The sequence below is a fragment of the Stomoxys calcitrans genome, chromosome 2 (assembly GCF_963082655.1).
Source record: "Stomoxys calcitrans chromosome 2, idStoCalc2.1, whole genome shotgun sequence".
In the NCBI taxonomy this organism is placed as follows: Eukaryota; Metazoa; Arthropoda; class Insecta; order Diptera; family Muscidae; genus Stomoxys; species Stomoxys calcitrans.
The window spans coordinates 36,433,157-36,446,516 of NC_081553.1; the positions used below are offsets into that span (position 1 = coordinate 36,433,157).

General features: G+C 39.2%; 2 protein-coding genes across 9 annotated transcripts in view; one reads left to right on the forward strand and one right to left on the reverse strand.

Moving 5' to 3' along the window:
• The first annotated feature begins 538 nt into the window (after nt 1–538).
• On the forward strand, nt 539–2,056 carry LOC106090220 (serine--tRNA synthetase-like protein Slimp). The gene has a single exon (XM_013256350.2). The coding sequence runs from the start codon at nt 594–596 to the stop codon at nt 2,028–2,030; it is 1,437 nt and encodes a 478-aa protein (XP_013111804.2). The 5' UTR covers nt 539–593; the 3' UTR covers nt 2,031–2,056.
• A 50-nt stretch (nt 2,057–2,106) lies between these two features.
• Nucleotides 2,107–13,360, reverse strand: part of LOC106090219 (anosmin-1) — a 54,734-nt gene continuing 43,480 nt past the window's right edge. For all 8 annotated transcript variants that reach the window (XM_013256345.2, XM_013256349.2, XM_059363561.1 and 5 more), the window contains exons 3-7: nt 8,755–8,873; nt 5,696–5,889; nt 5,182–5,612; nt 5,029–5,095; nt 2,107–2,332 (exon numbers count right to left, since the gene is read on the reverse strand). In XM_013256345.2, coding sequence (XP_013111799.1) covers nt 2,168–2,332; nt 5,029–5,095; nt 5,182–5,612; nt 5,696–5,889; nt 8,755–8,873 — 976 coding nt within the window. In that variant the 3' untranslated portion in view covers nt 2,107–2,167. The remainder of the gene's footprint in view (nt 2,333–5,028; nt 5,096–5,181; nt 5,613–5,695; nt 5,890–8,754; nt 8,874–13,360) is intronic.

A 13,360-nucleotide genomic window follows, 5' to 3' on the forward strand; every position in this document is an offset into this window, starting at 1 on the left:
AGCAGCCCAATATAAAAATGTATTAAATGCGGGTTTTTTCCGGCTGCTAACAGCTGCTCGCGTGAGACCTTGCAAATTTGGTTTCTCGTACACTTTTAAGGTAGTTTAGAAGATATGGCAACATTATGCAGCAATTAGCATTAAATAACGTTTACTAAATTGGCGAAGCGATCTTATTAAATTTAATTACAATATTTTATCGGTTCAATAAGAAATTTTCAGATATTGAGAAAAAGTGCTGCCCAAACAACCGATAATAACCGGTATTCAACACAAACGCAGTGTTGCATTTAAATTTCGAATTTTTGGATGTTGTGCAAATGAGACCACATTTAATGGTTTCGCCATGTGTTCATGGTTAAACCCCGTTTACACTACTCATTAAATCCGGATTTAAGGCTCTCGTCAGCTAATTTTATAAAGGGAAAACAGGAAAACATTGAAATCTAAAGATACGTTCTTAGGTGTGCATCCCCCCATAATGATAAATAAATCAAAAGCCAGCTGTTTTTGTTTTGATTACGAAGCCATTGCCGGTCTTATATCTTGGCAATTATATTTATCCTATATTTTGAATTAAACTTGTAAAGAAAATGTATAAAATTCGAACAAAGTTGGCAGCAGCCATACAACCTTTACGCAAACAGTACAAGTTTCAAATATTTAATGTTTTGACTATACGAAATGTATCCGCCCTACACATCACAGGAGATAAGGCGAGTGAAAACTATGTAACCATACAACCTTTTTTAGATTTCAAAGGGACTTTTGACCATGCAGAATCGGTGGAAAGTTCTATAATGAAAAGAAGAATGCAAATGGATATGGGACAAGTCAGGGCCATGTATGACAACTACAAAAAGGCTATTTTGCAAATAGAGAAAGTGGACAAGGAACGTGATGACATAGCCAAGCAATTAAAGGAAATGTCAAAGGTGAAGAGTGTAAACGACAGTGCAATTAACCAACTGAAGGAGCAAGGCAAGACACTGAGAAACAACATGAAAGCTATGAAAACTGAACTATATCCCATAGAGGATGAATTCATACAAGCTTTTTTGAATTTACCCAATATGCTACATCCCCAGTGTCCCGATGGGGATTACGAAAGGCTGTTGTATCGCAGTAAGCAGCAGGTAATGCAAAGGCCTACCAAATCTCATCTTGACTTTGAGAATCTTATACGTTTCCTAGATAACTCCCGCTATTACCTTATGAATGAAGCAGCAGAATTTGATTTGCATTGCACAGATGCTCTGACGAAATATTTTCTAGAGCAGGGTAAATTTATGCAAACTTGTAATCCGGATTTTGTGCGGTGTGTGCTTTTAGAAGCAAATGCCACCCCATTGACCTGCTATCACAAAGTAATGGAGCAGCAGTTGCAAAATCAATTGAATTGTGCCTATTTGACGGGTGGTGGGGCATTTGAAAGTTTTCTGGGAGCAGTGACCAAGTTAGTTGTCTATCCATCTGTAGTACCACTGAAATATATCTGTTCCGGTCGATTGTATGAAAAAAGCAATGAAGAAGTAAAGCCTTCACTTTATACAGCCACCCAGACCAATGCAGTGCAAACATTTGTGGCCACCCTTAATGCTCAGCAAAGCGAGGAGCAAATGGATGCCATTCTAAATATGTGTCTTGATTTTTATAAATCTTTTGAAAACTTAAATTTCCGCATAGTTTATGTAAAGGCATCGGACTTGACGGCCGCTGAGAGTCTAAGAGCTCAAATAGAAGTATATTCACAATCTGAACGACGTTATGTATGTGTGGGACGTGTTAGCAACTACACAGATTATGTATCCAAACGCATTCTCTTCACTATGCGAGAACAAAAGGAGTACAAATTTTTGCATTTAGTTGGTGGCCCCATACTCTATACATCGCGTCTAATTGCAGCCCTAATCGAAAGTGGAGAGGCGTTGGACTGTAGAAAAGTGCAAAAAACCTTACAATTGAATGAGACATCTTGTAAAGATTCTAGCAATAAGCCTATAGATGATTTTAAATCACTTTTTAAATAAATTAAACTATGTATTTTAAATACTTACTTGGTTTTGTTTTGTTCTTTTATTTGTAAAAAAAAAACTTCTTAAGGGGTTTTCTCTTATGTATTTTAAAAAAACTTGATTGGTCTTTATTAATAGTTAGTTCTATAATTTCAACACTTAATATTAGCTTTTGGAAATCCTTTGCGAAAATTCTCACATTTCGGCGTTGTAAATGTGATGGCTTTCATGACTTCGCCATCACCAATGGAATTACTGCGTGGCTTAAATGTATAGACGGTATTATAGCTTAGCTTACTGAAGACCAATGAATCCTTCTGAAATTTTTAGAAACAAATGAGAGAAAAAGTTTATTATTTAATAAATTTGAAAAGATCATTAAGGTAGTTTGGTTTTTTTTTAAAGGGGACATCCCCAATACTGCCCTCCAGCCAGGTCTAAAGCTTTTGGGGGCGAATATAAACTTTTGTTTTTAACTATTTATATCAAGTAACAATTCTATTCGATTGCTTCGGAGCTCACGAGTGGATTATGCACTCGTTAATGAATGCCATTATCTCAAAAATTTTCGAAATTTTAATGTTTTTGTAGCCACATGTCTATATGTGGAGGTGGCGATACACGTCTAGCTCCTATAGGTGAGGAAGCTCGTTCCGATCCAAAGGACCGATCGCCTCAGAAACATGATGGCCATTGGTTACTTGAAGGCGCCAATAACTTACCATGTCATATTGAGCATCATTAGCACTCAGTATTTATGCTAGAGCTGGTGCCGCCCGGCCTCTCACTGAGACTCCCAACTCGATGCCGGTGATTGTCGGCGACTGTCGTTGCACCTACTCCGTATAATGCATTCCACTATCCTCGCGGTAGCTCGCAGCTAAGCTTCTCGTGGCAATGCTTAAAAAAAGTTTTTCGAATAAATTTAACTCGTTCATGTAGATAATGCGGCCCCAGATAAAGATACACCATAGTGATGTGCAAAAGAGCAGAAACGATAGAAGATGGAAAAAGATGTCCAAGGTACAAGACAAAAACGTAGGCAATCCCATGACAGCCGGTAGTATGTACCGGATTGACCTGATGGAGTCTTTCATCGGCAAGGGCTGCCGCCTCAGTGTATGACACACTGCTATAACAACAATATTGGGGTCCGATCTGTGGTGTTCACTGCTGTCACGAGAAGCTTAGCTGCGAGCTACCGGGCGCGTCCAAAGGTTGCGGATAGTGGGATGCACCATACGTAGTAGGACAATCAGCGGTATCGAGCGGAGAGTCTCAGTGAGAGACCGGGCGGCACCGGCTCATGCACAAGGCGAGTTATTGACGCCTTTAAATTACCAATGGCCAATATGTTCCCGCGGTGGTCGGTCCTTTGGATCGGAACGAGCTTGCTCACCTACAGGAGCTTGACAAGGACCGCCACTTCCATATGAAAATATGGCTGCAACAACAACATCAATAAAAGTAAGGAACCAGTTGGACAAGGAGAAAACCCCACCGACGAGAGCATCGCCCAGTCAGCCAATTCAGGTTTAGAAAATTCCTGCAGAAGACCGGCTTTTACTGTGTACTAGACGACATCATAGACCTTCGTTGCAATGACCCTTTTGTGACACCTTCAGCGGTCCGAGGTCATGTTTTCTCAGCTAGGATAAGTGACGTCTTGTTCTGCGGTAAAAAATCCGTGCCTCCTCATATAGATGCATGCCGCTTTGCCATCCCTCAGCATAACAGAAGAAAAAGTTTGGGGAGAGCAAGGTTCGTGTCTTTCTCAGTTTAAGGGCAATCTTGGTTGATACACACCCAATATACAGGTGCCTTAGATCGAGTTCTAAGCATCGCATCAAATTAGCAAGATGCATCATTATTGCAGTTGGGTCTCCCGGCACAGTTAGGAATTTTCAGTTACGATATGTGTGGTGTTCATCGTTATCATGAACGTCTCAGCTGAGAGCTACCGCGCGTCCACAGGTGACACACAAGTACATAGTAAAAGGCGGGACAGCAATGGCTCTTGCTTAAACTTGAGTTCTTATGATACTCGATACGACGAGTTGAGTTATTGGCGCCTTTGAATAATCAATAGCTATCAGGTTTTCGCTGCGATTGATCCTTAGTGCCGGAAAGGTCTTGCTCACATATGGGGCCTTGATGAGGATCGCTTACTCCAGCTTATTGGAAAGAGTAATCGATGAACGTGCGAATGTGGCGTTGGCTGGCTTAGTGGGCAAAAGTACTGAGGCCGAGTATTTTACAGAACTAGACATCAATTATCCAGGGGCTGAGGAAGCATGATCTCGGCTTGCTGATAGTAGCCCTGACTTGTCATTGCAATGTCAGGTTTTTTCTCTTCGGCGAGGCAAATTTGCCTTTTTAGGAATGGTTCATGGGCATATTTTAGTGTTTTGTTTTACACTATTAACTGTACCTCTTTTAAACCACCTTTTGCTTTCATTGATATCTGAAGACAAGTTTTTAAGTGCACATCCCCCATAATGATGTATAAAGCGAAAGGCAGTTTGTGATACTCGATATGACAAATCGAGTTATTTGCGCTTTTGAATAACCAATGGCTGTCGTGTTCGCGTTGTGATCAGTTCTATATGTCGGAATGGTACTAACCAAGATATATTCATTTACAGGTAGTGACACAACAAAATTTTGGGTGCACTATCTGTCAAAATCAGTGATTAGTGTAACTCTAATTTTGTGTATGTTACTAGTTCGAGCCATTTTTCGTTCTTTGTGTGTATTATGATTCTCAACTATAATACACACACACAACCAAAACTCGCTGACAGAAAGTGCACTTGGCGAGAAAAAAATTTAATCAGCTGTTTACGGTACACTACCTGGTAATTATGTTATGGTACTAACTGCACAAGCAAAATGTGGTTACAATAGAAAAACTTCACTTATCTTACTTTTGGCTTAACTTCACTCACTTTTGGCAATTTAATTTTAGAAAAATTTAAGTATTTCTTCAATATTTACTTTCAATGGAACTTACATTTACACGTATGGCGTTGTATTCACCTTCTTCGCAGTTGGTTTGCAGCGGGCAAAGTTCATAAATTCTAAAATGGGGAAAAGGTTTTTTTTTGTTTGTTTATATTTTCTTTGGATATTTTGAAATGCTGTTTCTTTTCCAGCTTCGACTTACTTCTCTTCCTTGGGATGAAAACCGGATATTATCACCAACATGCCCAATTTGCGATTAAGACGATATTTAACTTCAAATTTATCACTGGATTTCGTTGTTGCATAAGTACCATTTTTCATTGACAACGATGAGGTGGAGGGGGTGTCGGCAAGAGATGCATCATTAAGGGAATATTTCTTGGCATAATATCTTTCATCGGTAGAGGCCAAGGCATTGTTTAAGCTACCATCCCTTGTCATCGGCTGTAGTTGTTGCTGTTGCTCCTTGCCACATCTGAGGGCTTCAAAGCTTTGTGTGGGCACAATAGTGGTATTATAAAGTATTGAGTATTTTTCAGATTTAAGGCGTCTTCGTCCATTGATAGACATGGCTTGGACTTGAACGTAGTAACTAGAGTCAGGAATAAGACAAGTTATCTCATATTGATGACGCTAAAATAAAAACAAACAAAAATGAATCTAATGAAATTCTCAACATCTAATGCAAATGTTTTCGTTAGATGGCGGTTACTTACATCCTTAACATATGCCTCATTGGAAACAAAGGATTCATCAAGACCATATACATAGAGTGACCATATAATTTTATATTTCTCTATGGGTAAATTTGATTTGGAGGCACACCAGACAATCTTTATGGTCACATGTTTGCCATCGAAATGTGATGATACCACTTTAAGATCGGCCGGTGGCTTAGGAGGTTTGGGATCTGTAAAGAAAACCAATTAAGGGTATAATAAAGAAATTAGGAATATAATTAGGGTATGTAGTCTTATTTAATAGATATTTATGTTTTACTTAAGTTAATCCAAATAAATTTTTTGGATTAACTTATCTTGAAACTCTAAACCTCTCACTCGAAACATAAAGATGTAATCTTACTTCTTTGGGCAGTGGAGTATTTGTGTCCGGCCAAAGAAATAGAGAGTTCAGAGAGTCCACATTGGTGTAGCCAACTGTGGAGCAGCACCACTGATTAGCCTGTTGTCTTATATTTCCCACGATGTTGAAATTGTTAGCAAAAATTATGTTTTTTTTTTGGGTCAATATTTAAAAGTTTACGACCGTAGTCACAAAACTTAATGTAGCTTAAAAATAGGATTATTTGACATAGTTTCATTTACAGAATTGTCAAATAAACCTATTTTAAAGATTCATTAAGCTTTGTGAGTACGACCGTTTATGTGTCGATTTTTCTTTTTCGGCATCGGCATTTTTGAATTTTAGTTTTCGAACATTTTCAAGAGATAAGTTCTAACTAAGCCACTAACGAATCAACTAATGCGTTACCCAAAAAGTAATTGCGGATTTTTCATATAGTCGGCGTTGACAAATTTTTTCACAGCTTGTGACTCTGTAATTGCATTCTTTCTTCTCTCAGTTATCAGCTGCTACTTTAAGCTCGCTTTAGAAAGAAAGTGAAAAAAGTATATTTGATTAAAGTTTATTCTGTTTTATTAAAAATGCATTTATTTTCTTTTAAAAAATCCGCAATTACTTTTTGGGCAACCCAATAGTATAAATTTTTATGTTTTCGCAGTTAGTTGATGGGAGTGTCATGTGGCGTATACGTTGTATGAATTCAAATCAAAATAATTATACGCTACATAGGCCAAACATAACAATCAACTGTTAACAGGGATGCCAATTTGGTGTTTCTCGCTCTAGATTTGGCGTTTTTTTTTAATCTATTAATATGCCACGGTGTAGGCAAATGAGTAAATGACAACATTTTATTGCTTTTTTGGTAGTTTTCTGAATTTCTCTGGATTAATGCATCATGGTATTCTATTGCTAAATCCCAGGTATCTTCTTGTCAACTACTACAAACAAGCTGATTAACCCACCCTTTTATTATCGTTCATATTTTTTTTGAATAACGCAGCTTCGGCTTTCTCAATCCATCAACATCTGCAGTTGGTAGGTTGAACGCTGATAGAAAAATGACGGTACTTTGCCATTACCGCCTGATATTATTTTGTTCGCGTCATTTGTAAAGATTTTTAATACCACATGGTATTAATTTAATAAAAGACAAAGGAGGCTTTTAGGAGTTGACGGCGTCACATTTATATTCTTGTCATCGCACCAGAAGTGTTGTTGAACTTTGTACTTCAAACTATTGTCGCAAATATAAAATATTTGTTAAATCAATAAATAAAACGTTTTAATACAATTTGAGTGCGTGAAAACCTGTTAAAATACTCGAAAGCGATGAAAATGGAAATTGTACAAATTCTAAAGACATTATACATCAAAAACACGATAGTCCATTGTTTGGAAAAAGATGCTGTGTTGGTGTATTCATATGAAAACCACTTCAATCAATGGATATGAAATCAATTGCTGCTTACAAAGAATTGAGGTTGGTCACGGTCACCAATAACGGTCTAGCGCTTGGAGTTCAAAAATTGCCTATATCTTGATATAAAATTCTTTATATAGATCTCCCGATGGGAAATCTTCAGTTCATAAAGTAGTATTTCTACCCCAAATTTAATGGACAACTGTGCCGAGTTTGGATAAAGCGCTCTCCTTATTTAAGTGTTCGAGCCCAGATAGGCGCTTTCACTATCCATTTTCGCCGTTACACTGAGATTGGTATTAAAACCAATACCAATTCGGTAATAAGGCTAGTACCAAACGGTACTCATCATTTTATGTTTCATCAATACCATCGGGTATTGTTTTTATACCATACGGTGTTGCTTTACTATCAATACCGTATGGTACTGAAATAAGCATATTTGGTATCAACTTTTCTCTGGATGTAGCCCACCTCTTATGTGAGTTCACTGGGAGGCGAATTTTGGCGAGTAAGTGAGATGTAAGACCAGTGTATCCTGGCAGTCCGGCGTGAAATTCATGAAATTTAACAAGGTAGTTAAAAAATTCGAAATCGGTTCTGAAATACTTTCACAAGAAACAAAATAAGAGAACGGACTCTGCAAAAATTTCAAAAAAAAATTGTTAGTCAAATTTCTTGGACACTATAAAAGATATGCCGCCCATTTAGGTCTGTTTTTTATGGGGCTTTTCAAGCACAAGCAAAAAAAATTGAAAATCGGACCATAAATACGCTTTTGACAGCCCGAACAAAATTTTCTAAGGCAGAGGTGACCAACAATGAAGGCACACCAACGGGCCCCTGGGACTTCTAGGGCATATAAACTGGATAAGACCTCGGCTATAACCATGTAAAATTTCATGAAGCTATCTCTATCCATTCCAAAATGGCAGACTTATTTACACTTCTTTTCTTCCCATCCCACTGTGCGTCGTTCGGGCTCGGCTATGAAAAGGAGGTCCCTTATCACTGAGATTAATTTTTGAATTTGACAGCGCTCAGTGAGAAGTTTGCCCCAGTTCCTTAGTGGAATGTTAATGGGCAAATTTGGACTTTACAGGTGTTTCCTGTATGCTGTGTTCTTAGCTTTTGTACCGCTACGGACCTTTTGGCCATACCATTTTATGAGATGCTTAATGTTTTTCAGTATTTTATTTCCTTTTTTTAATTTGGTGGTGTTTTCTGATTTTTTAGTTGTGTTTTATTTGTTGTTTTATAAATACTTACGATTTGGTAGAGTGAAAGCCTGCGAAGCCTCAGAGTATCCACGAAAACCATAGGCATTTATCGCTGCAACTCGAACTTGATACCAACGGCCAGGTCTTAAATAAAATCCCACTGTAGTTCTAGAAAATGCAACAAAAAATAAAGAATTTTTCAAGTCAACTTATATTTCAAAAATAATGACATATAAAGAAGAGAGCGTTATGATGGAGTGTCAACATCGAAAAGTAACTAGCGAAGAAATTCACAGAAAAATGTTAGAATGTTAAATGTTCATGGAAATATGGCAACATTTCCAGAAAGATGTGTTCTGAGAGCAGAGAACATTGAGAGCGATTGTGGAAAAATAGAATACAAATCTCTTTCATTGTCAAGCCAACAGCCTCTGGTATAGGCTGCATAGATTAAGGATATCGTGTAAGCGCGGGTTTCTTGTAGAAAAAATAAAGTTCGTGTTAGCTAACCGGCTTATCGGGAGGATTAACCTCCTGTTAAATAATTTGGTTTTCTCGTACACTTTTAAGGAAACTTAGAAGATATGGCAACATTATGCAACAATCGGCCATTAGAGTGCGATTGTGGAAAAATAGAATACAAATCCCTTTCATTGTCAAGCCAACAGCCTCTGGTGTTGGCTGCATACATTTAGGATATCGCGTAAGGGCGGGTTTCTCGTAGAAAAAATAAAGTTCGTGTTAGCTTACCGGCTTATCGTGAGGATTAACCTCCTGTTAAATAATTTGGTTTTCTCGTACACTTTTAAGGAAACTTAGAAGATATGGCAACATTATGCAACAATCGGCCATTAGAGTGTTCGCGTACTCAAAAATTTGCATAAAATTTTACGGAAAGTCGTTCGTTTTTTAGTAAAAGAGCGTGTGAGAGCGAAACACATTTGGAGAGTTTTGTAAATGAAAGGTTGCAAATTTTTTCTGGCTGTTTTCTCCCCCGCAGAATTTTCTTAGGTTAGGTTGAAAAGAGGGTGCCATTAGAGACATACACCTTAGCCAGTAATCGGCTTCTTGTGCGCTCCAAAAACTAAAAAGGTAACCTCGATAAAGAAAATTGTAAGCAAGGAATTCCGTGCTCCTTAAAAAATTCTTAATTATTTTCATGCTACTCCCTTTAGTTGGTTCATGTTTGGAATATTGTTCCCACCTAAGTGCCGTTATCTGTTAGACGCGAAATGACTAACATCTCATTATCTTCCTCGCATGCCCTACACATGCTATCACTTGCCGCACCGATTTTACATAAGTGAGTTCAGTCCTATGTGTACCGTTATGATATCAATGGCTATACGGACCTCCTTCTTACTTCCTTTCAGTAAAAGCCTCGCCTTCTCACTATCTGGATCCCCCATAGGATTTTCCTACGGACCGTTTCGCTATTTTACAGTGTTGTATGCGCATTCGTCGCCCACGCCCTTAACTCGGACTGCGTCGATCCGAAAGGCTTCGGGTTAACCAAGTTTATTGATGGCAGTCCTCTGACCTTCACCGCCAAATAGTCTGCCCTTTCATTCCCCCTTACTCCGTTATGACCCGGCAGCCAAACGATGCGGATTTTGCCATCCTCAGAGAAGGCGTTAATCTCCTTCTTGCATTGATTTTACCGTCCTGATTGTTATTGCCCTAATGGCCATTTTACTGTCCGTAAAGATGTTCACACTGGGTTAGCACCACACCACCTCACGCATTCCGCGATTGCCCGGATCTCTGCCTTCAGGACCGTATTATGGTCAACCAGTCCAAACCAGATCTCAGTCCTTGGGTTCTCAATGTAGACCCCAGGCCTACTTTGTTCTCTAGCTTTGATCCATCCGTGTAACATGATCTTGCAGATGGTAATATTAGGGTTCCGTCCATCCAATACTGTGCCGCTAGCAGCGGTGCCTCGCACTCGTCCTCAAGGTTCATCTCAGGTATCCGTTCGGAAACCTCTCTGCCTCGATTATACCGCGATGGTATGAGCTGCTCCAATTCTTAATCCATTCTCCCATCGCCTTGAGTCTCATAGCCACAGTGGCTGCCTCACATTTAATCTGTATATCAATGGGTCGGATATCTAGAATAGTCTCCAGTGCCCTAGTGGGCGTGGTCCTCATCGCTCCGTCTATGCCAAGACAACATGTTTTCGGAACCTGTCTTTATGTTGCACTTGTTCTCTACCAAACTACTGAGGCGTAGGTAAGTTTTGGTCTAACCACGCTCCTGTAGAGCCAATGGAGTATCCTCGGATTCAGGCCCCATTTCGAGCCTACGGCCCGTCTACATAGTGCCCAACATCTGTCAGCCTTCTAAGTACGCTCCTGGATGTGACACTTCCAATTCAGTTTTCTGTCCAAGATAACACCTAAGTATTTGACCTTGTCAGATATCAAAACCGTCTTATTGAGGAAAAGTGGTACGTTAAATTGTCCCACCTTCGTCTTCCTCGTGAACAGACATACTTCAGTCTTCTCTGGGTTAACATTGAGACCTCTGGGACTAGCCCAGTCATATGCCATATTCAAGACCCTTTCGGCCTTTCTGCATAGCTGGTTCGTATCCTTACCTCTTAGAAGTATTAAAACATCGGCTCAAATCCCTCCTCAGTCAGCATCTGTAATAGGTCATTTATGGTGGTCACCCATAGAAATGACGATTAAATGCCCCCTGTGGCGCGCCTTGTGTCACTTTTTCCCCCATATATATTCCTATGGCACACAATGTATCCATCTGTTCCTTAGCATATGGTTTATCCAGTCTCTAAGAACCACCACCTACCATTCACAATAGAGGATTTCTGCGGGTGGCTACTCTTATTTGTGAAAAACATCATGGCAATCCTGACGACACATGTTTCAAAGGGGATTGAAATAACATAGAAACATCTGTCGTCAGGATTGCCATGATGATGTTTTTCACCAATAAGTGTGACTACCCGCAGAAATCCTCTATTGTGAATGGCTAAAAATTTAAAATCAATTATACAATTGCGTGCACAAATCTTAAATGTTATATGACTGTTCAAAAAATGAAACCAAATGTCAAGCTTATAGGTGTCGCTATTTATTTTATTTTTTCAAAGCAAGCAGCTCTGCCGAAAAAATCAAATTTACAACAATAAGAAAAGAAATAAAAGAAAGAAAGATACGTATATTGGAAGCTTAGACTGCCGAAACCCTATATACATGCATTATGCTATAATTTCCTTCACGGGAAAGGAAATAATGCAAATTTAGAAAATGAAAGGGAATCAAACTGCATGCCATTGAGAGCAGAATTCTGCTTGTGGCATGTTCTTCGATTATCTTGCGGCATGTTCTTAGATTAGATTCATAAGCGCCACGAACCAGTCTATATGCGAAGTTTAAATTCTTTATTTATATATAACTAGCCGAACCGGGCCCGCTCCGCTGCGCCTTCTTTAACTCTCTAATATCTTTTTAGGGTGGGGACTCTTCGCCCTGAATGCAGATATTGAATTCGTGCCATTGTAGCCCATGACGCTGGACGCGTTCGAATTCTGGCGAGAACATCGGACAAAACGGTGTTTATCTCCTCTTTATGTTGGCGACATTTTCGAGGTAAAATGCCATGCATGGTCATTCAAAAAAATTTCCCCAAAGAGGTGTCGCACTGCGGGACGCCGTTTGGACTCGGCTATAAAAAAAGGTCCCTTGTCATTGAGTTTAAACTTGAATCGGAAAGCACTCATTGATGTGTGAGAAGTTTGCCCATGCTTGGTTCCTGGTGGTAATGTTCTTCCTTAGGGTAATGTTTTCATTAAGAGAGAGATGGCACCTCAGACATTTCGACTCAAATATGGATATTAAATTCGCTACACTTCAAAATCCCTTTAATTTGAGCCCCATATTGTCAGGGCCGTTAAATATGAACCGTTTGGAGGGTGTTTTGGGGCAGGTGCGGCCACCGGCACTTTGCACTGAAAATAGATGTCAAATTCGTTCTTTTTTCCGTAACGGAAATGAAGTTCAGTTCAGGGGGTGCTTTAGGGCGTACCCCAAAACATTTGGCTCCAAAGTTGGATATCAAATTTGTTTTCTACTCTCAAATACCTTTCATTTGAGTCCCATATAGTCATAATGGGTCAAATAATCCATTTGGTGTATCTTCAGGAGAAAAAGCGCCACCAAGACTTGAATGCAAATTTTAATATCATATTCGTTATCTACTACCTTATACCTTTCATTTGGGTCCCATATAGCCATGGTCGGCTAATATGCCCATTTGGGGGTATTTGGGGGTGGGCGACCTCCCATTACTTGGACCTAATGTTTTATCTCATATTTGTAATCTACTGCCTAATACTTTTCATTTGAGTCCCATATTGACATGAGCCGAATATATCTGTTAAGAGGAGTTTTGGGGTTAGGGGCCCGCTGGGTACTTGGTCCCAAATTTTAATACCATATTCGTTTTGTGGTCTCGAATACCTTTCATTTGATACCTTTATTGTCCCCATCGGGCCACTTTCCGCCTCCACCCGATATCTAAAAATTATATAGCCTATGTTTCCACCAGACAAACGTACACAATCTATTAACATTTTAAGAAAATCGGTTCAGCCAAGTATCATATAGACATAATGCGTCTAATGGCGT

Bases quoted from the DNA above. Each gene is read 5' to 3' on its own strand.
- LOC106090220 (XM_013256350.2), top strand. From the start codon at position 594: ATGTATAAAATTCGAACAAAGTTGGCAGCAGCCATACAACCTTTACGC.